The sequence below is a fragment of the Amaranthus tricolor genome, chromosome 17 (assembly GCF_026212465.1).
Source record: "Amaranthus tricolor cultivar Red isolate AtriRed21 chromosome 17, ASM2621246v1, whole genome shotgun sequence".
Lineage (NCBI taxonomy): Eukaryota > Viridiplantae > Streptophyta > Magnoliopsida > Caryophyllales > Amaranthaceae > Amaranthus > Amaranthus tricolor.
In genome coordinates, this window is record NC_080063.1 from 8,469,810 (window position 1) to 8,483,569 (window position 13,760).

At 33.6% G+C, this 13,760-nt stretch overlaps 1 protein-coding gene across 2 annotated transcripts in view; it reads left to right on the plus strand.

Moving 5' to 3' along the window:
• LOC130804676 (valine--tRNA ligase, chloroplastic/mitochondrial 2) overlaps positions 1 to 13,760 on the plus strand; it is a 35,394-nt gene that overhangs the window by 12,472 nt on the left and 9,162 nt on the right. For both annotated transcript variants that reach the window (XM_057669205.1, XM_057669206.1), the window contains exons 7-19: positions 880 to 933; positions 1,411 to 1,463; positions 1,549 to 1,616; positions 3,189 to 3,264; positions 4,140 to 4,223; positions 4,745 to 4,893; positions 4,973 to 5,090; positions 5,209 to 5,325; positions 6,609 to 6,829; positions 7,189 to 7,278; positions 8,125 to 8,236; positions 10,172 to 10,282; positions 11,471 to 11,608. In XM_057669205.1, coding sequence (XP_057525188.1) covers positions 880 to 933; positions 1,411 to 1,463; positions 1,549 to 1,616; positions 3,189 to 3,264; positions 4,140 to 4,223; positions 4,745 to 4,893; positions 4,973 to 5,090; positions 5,209 to 5,325; positions 6,609 to 6,829; positions 7,189 to 7,278; positions 8,125 to 8,236; positions 10,172 to 10,282; positions 11,471 to 11,608 — 1,391 coding nt within the window. The remainder of the gene's footprint in view (positions 1 to 879; positions 934 to 1,410; positions 1,464 to 1,548; positions 1,617 to 3,188; positions 3,265 to 4,139; positions 4,224 to 4,744; positions 4,894 to 4,972; positions 5,091 to 5,208; positions 5,326 to 6,608; positions 6,830 to 7,188; positions 7,279 to 8,124; positions 8,237 to 10,171; positions 10,283 to 11,470; positions 11,609 to 13,760) is intronic.

The window sequence follows — 13,760 nt, forward strand, 5'->3', positions numbered from 1 at the left end:
TTCCATTAACGAAAAATAAAATATCTTCACGTTCTTTTATTTTGTTGATGCTATGTATGGGCGACAACTTCTTTAATGGATATCTTCAGTAGCTAGGATTTATAAGAGGAAGACTTTGTGAATTTATTCTGATTCGTCTATAGCTAAGTTTCTTTTATAAATAGCATGGAATAAATACTCCTCCGTTATGTTACGAAATGTCCGTATGTAACTTGTTAGAAAAATTCACACCGCAACGGTTGTGATTCGCGTTATTACTCCATTGTAGCCGTTTCCGCGATACACCGTGACCGTTTCCTCAAACGACTGCGCGACGTCAGTTTTTTTACATGGTTAATAGGCTTTGTTTGTTATTGTAACATGTCCTAATTTTAGGAGATGAGGAATTTTGTCCTTAATTCAAAGATAGAGATTTTAATTAGAAATGCTAAAAAGTTTGATTTTCGAACAAGTGTTTGCTATCCTTATCTTCCGAGAAAGTTATGTACAAGGAATTCTAGTGACAAATATTCACTGGCTGTGGTTGCATGAAGCTGTCTTTGATTCATGAATTGCAAGATTTTAAAGCTGGATTTTTTTTGTTTTGTAGTGGAAATTCATTTCATCCCTCATATCTGTACACTTTTTCTCATGTGAAATTTGCATGAGTAAAGACATAAAGGCCTATGACATGCCGATGTTCCAAGTATTCTCTTATGCAAATTATTTGATGCGTTAAAACATTTACCTTAACAAATGGTTAGCCATCATTCTTATGTCTAGTGAACTTTATGTTTGGATTTATTAATGGAGTTCTGTATTTTCTGGTTTTAGTTGAATGAATATCCTCATTTTACAAAGATGCGACGTTGGTGATTCAGGAATTACTAATTTTTGCAGGGGCTGTGATTGAAGCTTTTGTAAGGCTCCATGAGAAAGGCCTTATATACCAAGGTAGATTATCTGAAAATGTATCTTTTGAGTGTGATTTAAGTTATATGAATGTAAAATTCTGATAGACGATAGATGAGTTTGGATAGGCTGGAGCTTGCACAATGCTCCATCGAGTATAGCTACCTTTGACACTTGCCTTAAATTTTAGGTTGGTAACTTTTTTGTTAAAAGTGTATGTCATTGGATTAGCTATGATGCTTATTCTCAACAATTGTATGCTACTGACCAGCTCATTCTTTGACAAACTTTTTGTCCAATTATTTTTGACACCAACAAATTGTTAGATGATGGACAGTATAGGCTTTTGATTATATTAATTTTCTAGACAGAGCTTGCATGATGGTCAACTTTCACCAAAATGTTTAATGGTGATGGATTAAAGATGAATGACTTGAGTTGAATTGGCAATTTTCTAAGGGGAGGAGGGTGCTCATGCATTTAATTTATCGCTGATTTGGCATGAGTTGAATGTTTCAGGTTCATACATGGTGAATTGGTCTCCTAATCTCCAAACAGCTGTTTCAGACTTGGTATGTTCTTGTTTACTGAAGCTTATTGCTCATATAGTTATGTGATTTTTTTCTGTTTTAATTGATATGCTCTATATGCTTGTAGGAAGTAGAGTATTCTGAAGAACCTGGATATCTCTATCATATTAAGTACCGTGTGGCTGGAGGTTCAAGGTAATTATGAATTATGATGCTGTGTATGTCATTCCTTTGATAATCTAGACTTGAATTCTCATTTATACCAATTCATTTTAATTGTGTCCTTCAGGTAACCGAATAAAGTTCTTATTGTGCTGTCCTTGAAAGTTTATCGCATTTCCTTTTTATGTGGTCCCTTAGTGTTGGCTACGTGTATTACTTGGTAACTTCAAAGACCAAATTTACCGCGATACAAGCTCTATAGAATCAACAGTGGTCCACACCAACTGTAACCTTCCCTTAAAAATGCAACCTTTAACCAACTCTAGAATGCTATAACATTAATGACCTAAATCACCTAATAATGACTTAAGTCCACGTGTGTTATTGCACTAGTAATATAAGCATCACACTTGTAAAAAAATCACCTAATAATGACTTAAATCCACATGTGTTGTCCCACAAGTGCATTTAAGCGGAACCTTATGGCTCTTAAACAATTTTGCGAGCTAGAATGGCGCATGATGATAACACCGATCCATGAGTGAGTGAGAGCACCTCTCCATTCAATTTCTAAAATTAAATCCAAGTCCGACTTCAACTTAAAAAGACTACTAATTTAACCGAGTCTTAAATAGAATTAAAAATACCCTACCAATTCTAGAATAAAATCAATTAAATAAATATTAAGGTATTTGCAATTAATCTTAAGGGAACAAGGAATTCATTAGTTGATTAGTAATCATATTTAACTATTAACAAATGAGATATCCTTGTAATACCCCTATAATTAGGTCTAATTTTCAAAAACATTTGTAAGGGAAAAACATAAACCAAATCCTAATCATGGAAGAGTTACAGCTGCATCTATTTCTAAGAAGCTAAACTAACATATAAAACTAAACCAAATTAGACAATTGTTTCTTACAACTTAGTATTCATTCCTAAATTCAATCCTTAGAAAACTTTAAACTAAGTCTTAACAAATTACGAGGTGATTTCTAATCCTTAGATGATACAAATTTGCAACAATGTATCTCAGGTAGAACAACCTCTATCAAGCAACCCTCACCAAAATTTCTTTAATTAACTCTCAATATCACATTTACTAATTACTAAATACCATGATCCTTTAAGTAGGATGACTTGATTAATCTAATTCGTAAAGTAGATATAGTAGAAAAACTAATCTAAGCCCACATAATAAGTCTAATAAACAAATTATAAGGTGGAGCCCCATAATGGTCATTACTTGAAATGAAAACTGCTAAAGATAGTAATGAGATGAGGGATTGCTTTGCATTGGTGCAGGGCAAGGATTATATGTTCATCTGAGCTTTCTTTATGGGAATTACAAGATTGTTTTGATATCATAATGAGAGGAAAACTTGGTTTTGAAATTGTATATTCATCTTTTTTATCCCCTTGAGGTCATATTGTACATGGATATGCTAATTTAGTAAAAATCAGTTACTATGATTTTGTCAATCAGCTATTAATTTTCTTTCAACATAACATTTTAGAATATTCATTGATGAGAATAAGCTATTAATTATTTATATTTCAAAAATACTTATGTTCTGACTACAAGTTCTTTATTGTTTCAAGGGATGACTATCTGACAATTGCAACAACAAGGCCAGAAACTCTATTTGGCGATACAGCTATTGCAGTGAATCCTGAGGTTTTTGGCATTATTGATCTTCTGTTAGGGATAATTTTGGCCAAGTGTTTCACACTTGAGTTTATTTGAAGTTTCATAGTACCTTTCCAGCATTAAGTGTTTTATTTATTTACTCTAACAAAACTCCAAAAGGAAGATGGATATATTTATTAAAACCTTGCACCTAAAACCTTATTTTGGTATCAATAATATAACTTTCTTGTCTATCAAAACAAATCTGTTCATTATTGCATTGATGAAGTCATGAAACATAGTCCTGATACCTTGTTAGCTTTGTTTCTGTTATGAACCAATGAGGATTTATATCGTTTTTCGTTTTTTTTCTGATGTTGTAAGTTATCCGATACATGCTTCATTGATCAATTGGCCATTGTTTCTGGGAAGTTACGAGCAACTGGTCATTTTTTAAAAGCATTTCATATCATTTCAGAGTATATAACTAAACTCATACTGAGTACTAATAATATATTTGAACTTTTGTTTTTGCTGGATTAGTATTGATAATTATCAGTTAATATTTTTGTATGAATTAACTTTTGTTTGCCACCTTGGTCCCTCCAAAATTATTGTCCAAGATCCACTAAGTGGGATCAATTACATATTTCTCAGGATCCTTGATAAAATTTCACGATTAAATTTGGTGTCATGGATCCAACTTTGGAAATTCATGTGCCTCATGATGTTTGAACTTGGAGAAGTAACCAATAACCCATGCTCTATGTGCATGTACATGAAGTATTAACTATTATGTCACTGGCTTATAAGAAAGTTATTAGCTTGTGTCAATGCTTTCTATTTTGTGCATGCCCATAAAGTATAAGCCTTTCTCTTTATGATCTATTCCTTCATTCTGACAATGCTTGTTGTGCTTGCAGGATGAAAGGTATGCAAAATATATAGGTTGTCAGGCAATTGTCCCTATGACATGTGGTCGTCATGTCCCAATCATTGCAGATAAGGTTAGAGCATCACTTTCTTTTTCTTTTTTTAACGTCAAAAAATAATCACGTACTTTTGTTTTTCTTTACTATTCTATCTATCACTCTAATGGCATTGGTGTATGTTGTACCAATCTATTACCTTCTAAATAGTATAAAGCATTTAAGGCTCAACATTTATGTTTTTACTTATATCTTCTAGGAGTTCTACTCTAGGCTTTCCTAAACTTGTTGTGACATGATTAATTATGTTTTTTATACTGAAAAATGAATAAAATGTAGGGTTTATTCATTTATGACATTTGCAAAATAATTATTAATCTCCAGTTTCCAGATGAAACCAAAGCTGGATGCATGCTCCTTATGATAACAGGATAAATTTATTTTTCTTTAAAATTCCTTGTGGTTCCTATTCCCAAAGTGTTACAAGTTAAATTACGTGGTGATTGTAGGGAGACTTGTTTGGGATAACTCTTGCCTTTTATGCAATCTTTTTACATTGTTTAATTTATGATTTCGGATGCTTATTGACTATGGTACAGCTAGTTGATAGAGAATTTGGGACTGGTGTCCTGAAGATAAGCCCAGGGCATGATCACAATGATTATCTACTCGCTAGAAAGATTGGTCTTCCAATACTTAATGTTATGAACAAAGATGGAACGTTGAATGAAGTTGCTGGACTATATTCGTAAGTTTTAGAATACTATTGATTGCTGCAGGTTGTTTCTTCACAATAAATTTGATTCCTATGATTGGTCTTGCGGCAGTGGCCTTGATCGTTTTGAGGCGAGGGAAAAGCTTTGGGAGGATCTTACAGAAAGTGGCCTAGCTTTGAAAAAGGAACCCCACACCTTACGAGTTCCTAGGTCTCAAAGAGGTGGAGAAGTATGTACAATTTGACTTGCTCATGAATTTCAATAATTTTTTTTCTCTTATCAAAATTTGTTAAATGCTCTTTTCATATGATGAATATTCTTATCTTTTCCTAAACTATATGAACTAGATAATTGAGCCACTTGTTAGCAAGCAATGGTTTGTAACTATGGAGCCACTAGCAGAAAAAGCTCTTCATGCTGTTGAAACAGGAGATCTGACCATCATGCCTGATAGATTTCAGAAGGTACATCATGAGCTATATGTGTTTAAATTTTGATAAATCTGCTTAATTGTTTCTTCCTTCTTGCGAGCCCTGCTAATGTGGTTCTTTTTGATGATTTGTTAATGCTTATATAAGATTGGTGAATATGAGAGCTGTCTCTTGACCATAAGAATTAAGATCTATATTTTGAGGACTAAAGATTTACACCTTTTGTTACTGGTGTTTATTCGACTAATTAAAATATTTTATTTTAAGATCCATCCCATATTGAGATTCAAGTACTAACCTTAACGGGTATTGATCATTTTTAGGATTGAAAAATATATTTACTAGTTATTGATCTTTGATCGAGGCTTAAAGTTATTCAAACTTAGATCTTCCCTTTTGGTAATGAGTTGATGTGATCAAATAATTATACTCACTCTGTTATTAATCTGGTAGTGCTCGTGAAGAAATTGAATTTGTAATTATGTTTATGGTCTTAGTTATGAACGAAAAATACTTTGATGGTGTTGACTTATTGATTTGAATTAACTATGGCCAAGACAAGGTGATAATGACTATGAACATGCAACATATTTAGTTTATTAAGCTTTGTATATAGATATTGCAATGAGTATAATTCGGAAACTGAGTTGATTTATGATTAGAAAAGTGGGTCGACCATTTCTAGTTGTAATTTATTATAAATTATGTTGCTTAAATTTTAATATATTAATATTAATTAATGTATTTATTTTTGTAGTGTGTTACTCAGCTTAACGTGTGTGTATTATTGGTTATGTGTGTTTGCTACCTTTTTATTAATAATGTGTGGATCGTGACAGTTGAAGGTTCAAGTCAAATAGTAGAAACCATTTTTATTAATTATTTGTGGTTAGATTTGGTAAGTTGTACTAGTAGACCTCATAAAATTATTTAGGATTTTTTTGGTTCTATAACTTGACATTGTGATCGAGTGTGACAATAGACCTCTAGTTTAGTTCTTAGCTTTCGCCACTGTAATTAGAGGTTGTTTTATTCCCTTTATTCTTTATTCTTAATTTTCAGTTTTTAATTTAGAGAGGTTACAAACATGCAGCAAAGGCTACCAAATGAAACACAAAATTTCCTCAGAATTTGATATGTTATAATTCAAAATTGTATGTGCTTCTCTTTTCTAGAAATTTTGTCAAGCTTGAATTAACGTAGATATGTGAATGTGCATCATTTTCTTTCCCCTTCCTTTTTGTGAATCCCTCAGAGCTAAAACTCTTGTTTAACTTTTTTAGTATGACTTATGCAACTTTGGTTTGCATTTATAGATATATAATCATTGGCTATCAAATATAAAGGATTGGTGTATAAGTCGGCAATTGTGGTGGGGACACCGCATACCAGTTTGGTATATCGTCGGAAAAGATTCTGAAGAAGAATATATAGTTGCGAGGAATACAGAGGAGGCACTTGATATTGCTCAGAAAAAGTATGGAAAAGATGCCGAAATATATCAGGATCCAGATGTTCTAGATACTTGGTTTTCAAGGTTTGCTGATGGTGCTTTATTACGTGTATGCTTTGAGATTGACTATCATGATGCAAACAAATTGCATTTTTTTTGTTGTTTTTCAAATGTTCATGCAAATACACGTTAATGGGAATATGCTAATTTTTTAAATCTATATAAAGGAACTTTGATTAAGAGACACCTACTTTATGAAAGACTAACTTAGCTGATAATTAAGCTGTCTGTGGATGGATGCTTCTTAGTTACCAGATCAGAAGTGGTATTCACCTGAGCAAAACTTAAATAATGCGCCTAATGTGCCACATTCATTTCCTTGCCTGATGACTTTGACTTCATTATAGGCTTCTATTGTTAAATTGTGCTGTTTTTTCCCTCAGTGCTTTATGGCCTTTCAGCACACTGGGATGGCCTGATGTATCAGATGAGGATTTTAAAAGGTTTTATCCAACAACAATGCTTGAAACAGGGTAAGCATGGACAATACTCTTCTCTCATATGTAAATGTTTAAAATCTTTTTTTATGGTTGCATTAGGTATTAAAATGCTAATTGAGTGATTGTAATTTTCTGATCAAGAACAGTTGCTCTTCATCCATTGGTTCTTTTTCGTTTGGTTGTCTCCAGTATGCATTACTGTGTTCTGGTCACTGACCTTACAGTTAGGCTAATGGGTGGTCACTGACCTTTAGCGTCAAGAAAATTGCCGAAATAATAGCATGTGGGAAATGTTGCATTGATATAGTTTGTTCTGGGAAATGCTGCTGACATCTCATATATTTTAACATATTTGATGTGATTCATCTAGTAGGCAACACAATATAAACTTTTTTTCCTGGCATATACTTTTGCTGCTTTCTTTCTTGAATCTTGTTATTTGCCTTTTAGTTATCTATTGACCAAGGGATGAAAATGAGTGTGGAAATGTTTTCTGTTTCCTAAACATTTAAAAAGTGATCATAGCAACATGTTTCTAAATGGCTTCAAGTATTTATGCATTAGAATGAAACATTAGATTATTAAAAGTAGTGTTGCCCAACATCACATAATATGGCTTCAAGTTTTATGCATTAGAATGAACAAACTATTGGAAAGGGGGCACTCAACCCATTTAGGTCCCCAAAACTATGTCTAAGTAATGATAAAAGTGAATGGCTAATGTAAGAGGGCCCTTCCCTTGGTTATTTCCTTTCTTATGCTGTCTGTTATTTTCATTAGTTATACTTCTGAGATCTGAACTATTCTAATGCCTCGTGGCATGGAAATTTGTATTGACATATCTTCAATTACAGTGATGTTAGATACTCTGCTTTACAGGCATGACATACTCTTCTTTTGGGTGGCAAGAATGGTTATGATGGGAATTGAGTTTACAGGAAATGTACCTTTTCGTTATGTGTACTTACATGGCCTGATTCGAGACTCTCAAGTAAGGGATTTTCTTACTTAATAATTAGGGTATGTACGTAAGAAACTGCAATGGGATCTGATTTTGATCATCTTGAACTGGAAATTTTCTGTTTGTAGATTACCAATCTTCCCGTAGGATCTAAAATCTGAATCATTTTCTTCATGCGATCTACACATTACTTCTAGAACAGAAGATTGTGTTTTTTATGAAGGAAAATTTTATACAGAAGAAACCTCAATAATACATAAAAAAGAAATCCCTGAAAATATCCGCTATATAAATACATTAATATATTCCATTCTCTTCTACGTGACTCTTTTAAAGAACAATGTTGAAAGGGATCATTGGCCTTAGCCAATAGCGAGGCTAGAAATTTTGCATCATCCCAAATAATTTGTAAAGGCAAGAATCATTAAAAATTTGCCTATTTCTTTCTCAGAGGATATACCAGGCCCAGGGAATTGCATAACAAATCCAGAACTTCTTGTGGTTTCCATAACCACCAAATCCACGAAAATTAGAAATTCAGAAATCCCCAATTCTTTTTATAGCAGCCAACTCTTCCACACCAACCTTAAAAAGCCTAATTCAAAGACTCTTCAAAAAGTTGCAATGCATAAAAAGTTGATCATTATTTTCTCCATCCTCCAAAAGCATGAATACATGATGCATCTATGTGGATTCAAAGACATGTTAGGTCTCTTAAAGCTAAGTCTCTGCAAAGTCTACATACATGAATGAACATCAACAATGCCAAATCCTTAATCCCAACATATGGGGTCAGCTACGTGAGCGAAAAACAAATTTTCCTATCCTTCTCGCAACTCTCCTTTTTCTCTTCTACAGTCTGGTAATGTTGTCATTTTCTCTGTCTATTATGGACATTTTTTCTGCTCCGATTTTTTAGTTATTTCTATGGTCAGGGGTTTTGTTTTAAACTTGAATTTAAGTTGATGACAATTGACAATTGAAAACCAGCTGGAAGACAGATGATTGGGATCTGTGGAACATTGTGTATATATATTGAACTATGTTTTATAAAGGAGTTTATAATCAGGCCATCAGGAATCTATTAAGAACTTGGCTCACTTTGGTAGCAGTTCATACTTCATAGTTCGAACTATGGGCCGCTTCATCATATCGAGACCGCTTTGTAAATGTTTTTATGCCTATGTCTAACTTAATTTAGGCTGGTAATATCGTGAACTGTTCACAATGACAGAAAAAGTGGTTTTGCAACCGTCGCCATGATTGTGACCGCATCCAAGATTTTGCACTTTGTATCAGCTCTGGTCTCATGGCCATTTTCTGTCATGGGAGATGTTGATTGTTGGGATTTCCTTTTTGTATACCACAATTTTTTACTGTGCTATCTCCTATGCCTGATTTTTACCACCTCTACTAATAATACACCTCTTTTATTACTAGACTTACTTTGTCAGGTCCATGTTATCATGCTTCGCAACTTCATAATTCATAATATGTACAACCTTTTGTTTAAATACTATCCAGTTTGCAGAAAGTGTAATATTCTATCATCTTTAATCAGATCCTTTGGTCCAACTATAGTACAAAAACAAGGCTGCATCGCATTACATCAGCTGCGTTGTAAAGTTTTTGAAAAAAATGAACTGATATTTTCTGATCTGTAAAGGTGTAAAAAACGCGTATTTGGTCATATCCAGGAATATCTCATGCTTTTGACTGATATTTAGGCGTTTTGATAACCATATCAATCCCTTTACCACATTACCGTTTTGTTATTGCGATTGCGACCATTACCATATTTTTGCACTCCGTCCAACTTATTGGAGTTTGATCTGTCCACATTTGAGCAGAATCCTGGAGTATAGGATTGAAGATCAACTGGTGTAATAATTAGAGACTGTGCTTCTGTCGTCCAAAAAAGGTGATTTTAAATTATTGAACCCTACTTGTTATATGTGTTTCCAGGGGAGAAAGATGTCTAAAACACTGGGAAATGTAATTGATCCAGTTGACACGATCAAAGAGTTTGGAACTGATGCATTACGATTTGCACTTGCATTGGGAACTGCTGGTCAGGTCTGTCATTGGTGTGGAAATCAAATCTTTTAGTATAGAATGTAATTGCATTTGGTATATTGTCCTTTTCCTTTAATCTCTCTGGGTTTCTGTTCGTGATGTAAGCTCATCTTTATATTTAAGGTCTTGTTGAAGTTGCTGAGGAATACAAATTGGTGTTTATATGGTTCTATAAAATTAATACGTTATGTTTAATTTTCACTTAGTTGTGCTCCGTCCTAACACTGACTTCTACCATTACATGACAATACCTCTTTGCATGACACTTCACTAATTTCTGGATGTAACTAGTAACTGATAAGTTATAGAAATGAGCCAAATTTGATACAATTAAGAATTTCATCAGCTCATTTTCTGCCAAATCTGGTTATTAGAGAGAAAATACTCACTGGCCAGTGACAGCATAACCACAAAGTTATACAATACATATACCTTGTTTTTGTAAATTAATAATAACAGTGACTGCATCGGTGAAATTTGGTTGGCGCACAACTTTGTATACATGTTGTTGTGGGCAGTGAGGAATACAGTACATATACTCCTGAGTCCCCAGATTGTGGGTACTGATGAGATGACATAGAAAATTTCATGCTTGAGGATCCCTTTGACTTTTCTATCTAATTTAGATCAAGTGCTGCAGATTCCTGTTCTTTTAATTTGATTCATTGAGTGGTGAATGGGTAGTATGAATTTGAAGCTCTAAAGAATAGTATGAGAAAAATCACATTAAATATTTCTAAAACAAATGGATTTATTATGTTGCTACTTGCTACCACAACTTGATGCCAGACTACCAGTAACAATATCAGTGCATGGTGAATTAATTGATCATTGACTCTCTCTTGTGGGAGTTCTTCAGTGTTCTTTTCAATTTTTGTTGAAAATGAGCATATGTGATTCCAAAAACTTGATAAGCAATGTGTATTGCTTTTGAAAGCACCTTTGTAGGAAAACTCAGGTGGAAATTTCTGTTTATACTTTTGCGCTATATGATCTACAAGTTTGTGTTGATAACTTTACATTGTGAAGACATATTTACTTCCAGTAATTGAAACGCGATTGTTGGATTACATGGAAAGCTTCATTTAGTTCCGTCTCTTGATTGTCTGCTAATTTAGTGTCTGTTTCTTTGAAGGCTTCTAAGGTGTATCTTAAATATATGAATTTGACTTTATGTTTTTCAATCAGGACCTTAATTTGTCTACCGAAAGATTGAGTGCAAACAAGGCTTTTACAAACAAACTGTGGAATGCTGGAAAGTTTATCCTGCAAAATTTGCCAAACGAAAGTGATCTTATTGCTTGGAAAACTGTGCGTGCTTATGAGGTTGGTATACTTATTCTCTGCAGATGGCTAGTCTAATAGAAATAAACACTCAAGTCCTTTCTACATGACTCTTTTATATACTCCATTGTTCATGTTGATTCATTGTTTATGTTGCCTTTTCGACATTACCCCAATGCCATAACGTGGCACCTAGGTTAAGTGGACCTTGAGAGGTCACATGTAAAATAAGAAATTTAAGCTCCTTTCTCTCTATCCCAAATTTCAGTGCATTTGCCAGTGTTACTATCATTTGGGCTGCAAGCCTGCAACAGTATGTATCCATCAAACTGTTTGAGAAACGCCATTTCTTAATGCCAAGTATTACTTTGCTAAAGCAAAACACTGTTACAATGATACGTAATTATGCAACCATCATTTTTATTATTTAATTCGAGCAGTGGCCTTGAACGTCAATTATGATAAGAGGATCTTAGTCCGCAAGGCAAGAAACTGGGAACTACCACAATATTTTGATACCGCATAGAAATTTTGGGCTATGAGATTTGAACCACACCTCTCAATTGCGATGTGAGAGCATTTAGCATTGTTTAGCTTGATTCTTTTGCAGCTGCATTTTGACACCATGGGTCCAATAAATAATAGTTTTAAGCACTTTTGTGATAAAGAAAATTTTATCAATGAAAAACTTTAGTAGTACATTATAGGGATGAGAGGTCCTCGCAAAGTTCAACTATCTAACTGCATTAGTATTTTCCATTCTCCTCTACAGAGCTCGTTTAAATAACGATGTTGAAAGAGGCCATTAGTCTTAGTTAGGCTAAAATTTATGCCTTATCCAAAATAAGTTATGAAGACAAGATTCGATTGTTAAAACTTTGCCTATTTTTTTCCAACCAAATAGACCAAAGAATTTCATAACAACAACACATCCAAGATTTCTTGAGGTCTCTATTACCACCAACTGCACGAAAATTAGAAATCCCTAATTCTTCTCGTATCAACCTACTCCGCGTGAATCTTAAAAAGCCTAGTCCAAACACCCTTTACAAAATTACAATGCTTAAAAAGATGATCATTATTTTTTCCATCTTTCAAACACATAATGGATCTATGTGGGTTCAAAGACTACTTTGAATGTGTCACATGATTTACTCACTTTCCAACTAAACTTCAATTGGATTCTATAGTCCCCAAACGGGTTTGTTCGCGAGTGAAATCGTAGTGCTTTGTGAGATGAATCGTCAAATCACGAGCCGAAAGTAGAAGACATAGATTAAAGATAGAGAAGAGAAATTGTGAAGGGTTCAACACATTGTAGAAGAAATCGAAAATAGAGAAGAGAAAATGTAGAACAAAAGATAGAATCTTACCTGGTAGAGACAATGGTTTATTGACCACATGAGTCAATTCTTTTTCTATTCATCTGTCGATTCGTGTGAGCATTTGGGATGAGCTCCAATGGATGATGATAGTGATGGTTAATAGGATAGAGGCGAAGAAGATGGAAGGTGTGAGAGAGAGTTCTTTTAATTTATTATTCTTTTTGTTCCTTTTTTTTTGTCCACTTTTCTTTTTGCACACATTTCAAAGCAAGTTTTGAGCCTCAATATCTTTAAGTACGAATCATAAAAATTTTAAAATTATATGTTAAAAAAATTTGCATCAAAACAAATCTAACAAGATCTCACATGCATATATTTTATCTTAAATATATTCTTCAAAAGCCTAATTTAAATTTCTATCTCCTAAAGTGGAAAAACTTAAAGTGAACAAACAAAAAGGAATGGAGGGAGTAAAAAAAATCTGAATATTAGGAATATTAGGATATGGGAAGGAATTTATTATAGGAAATTAGAATATTGGATAGGGTAAGGGGGCAGGTGGGTCGCTGGGGATGGGTATGGCTTGGGCATGAGGCACTAGGTAGCCTGGCATGGGTTGGGGTAACTAATTAGGCTGGGAAATCATGAATGATTAGAAGCATGATTCCTTTTTATTCCAAAACATAAAAAGCTGGTAGTTTGAATTTTTTGATAAAATATGAAGTATGAAAAAAACTAGAGAATCAAATAATTTACCAATACAAATCACGAACCTAAAAATTAAAACAAACAACCAAACCCAACGAACAACAAATCTCGCAGTTTCAGTTCACCTACTAAAGAAGAACCTTTGTTTGTGCCTGTTTCAC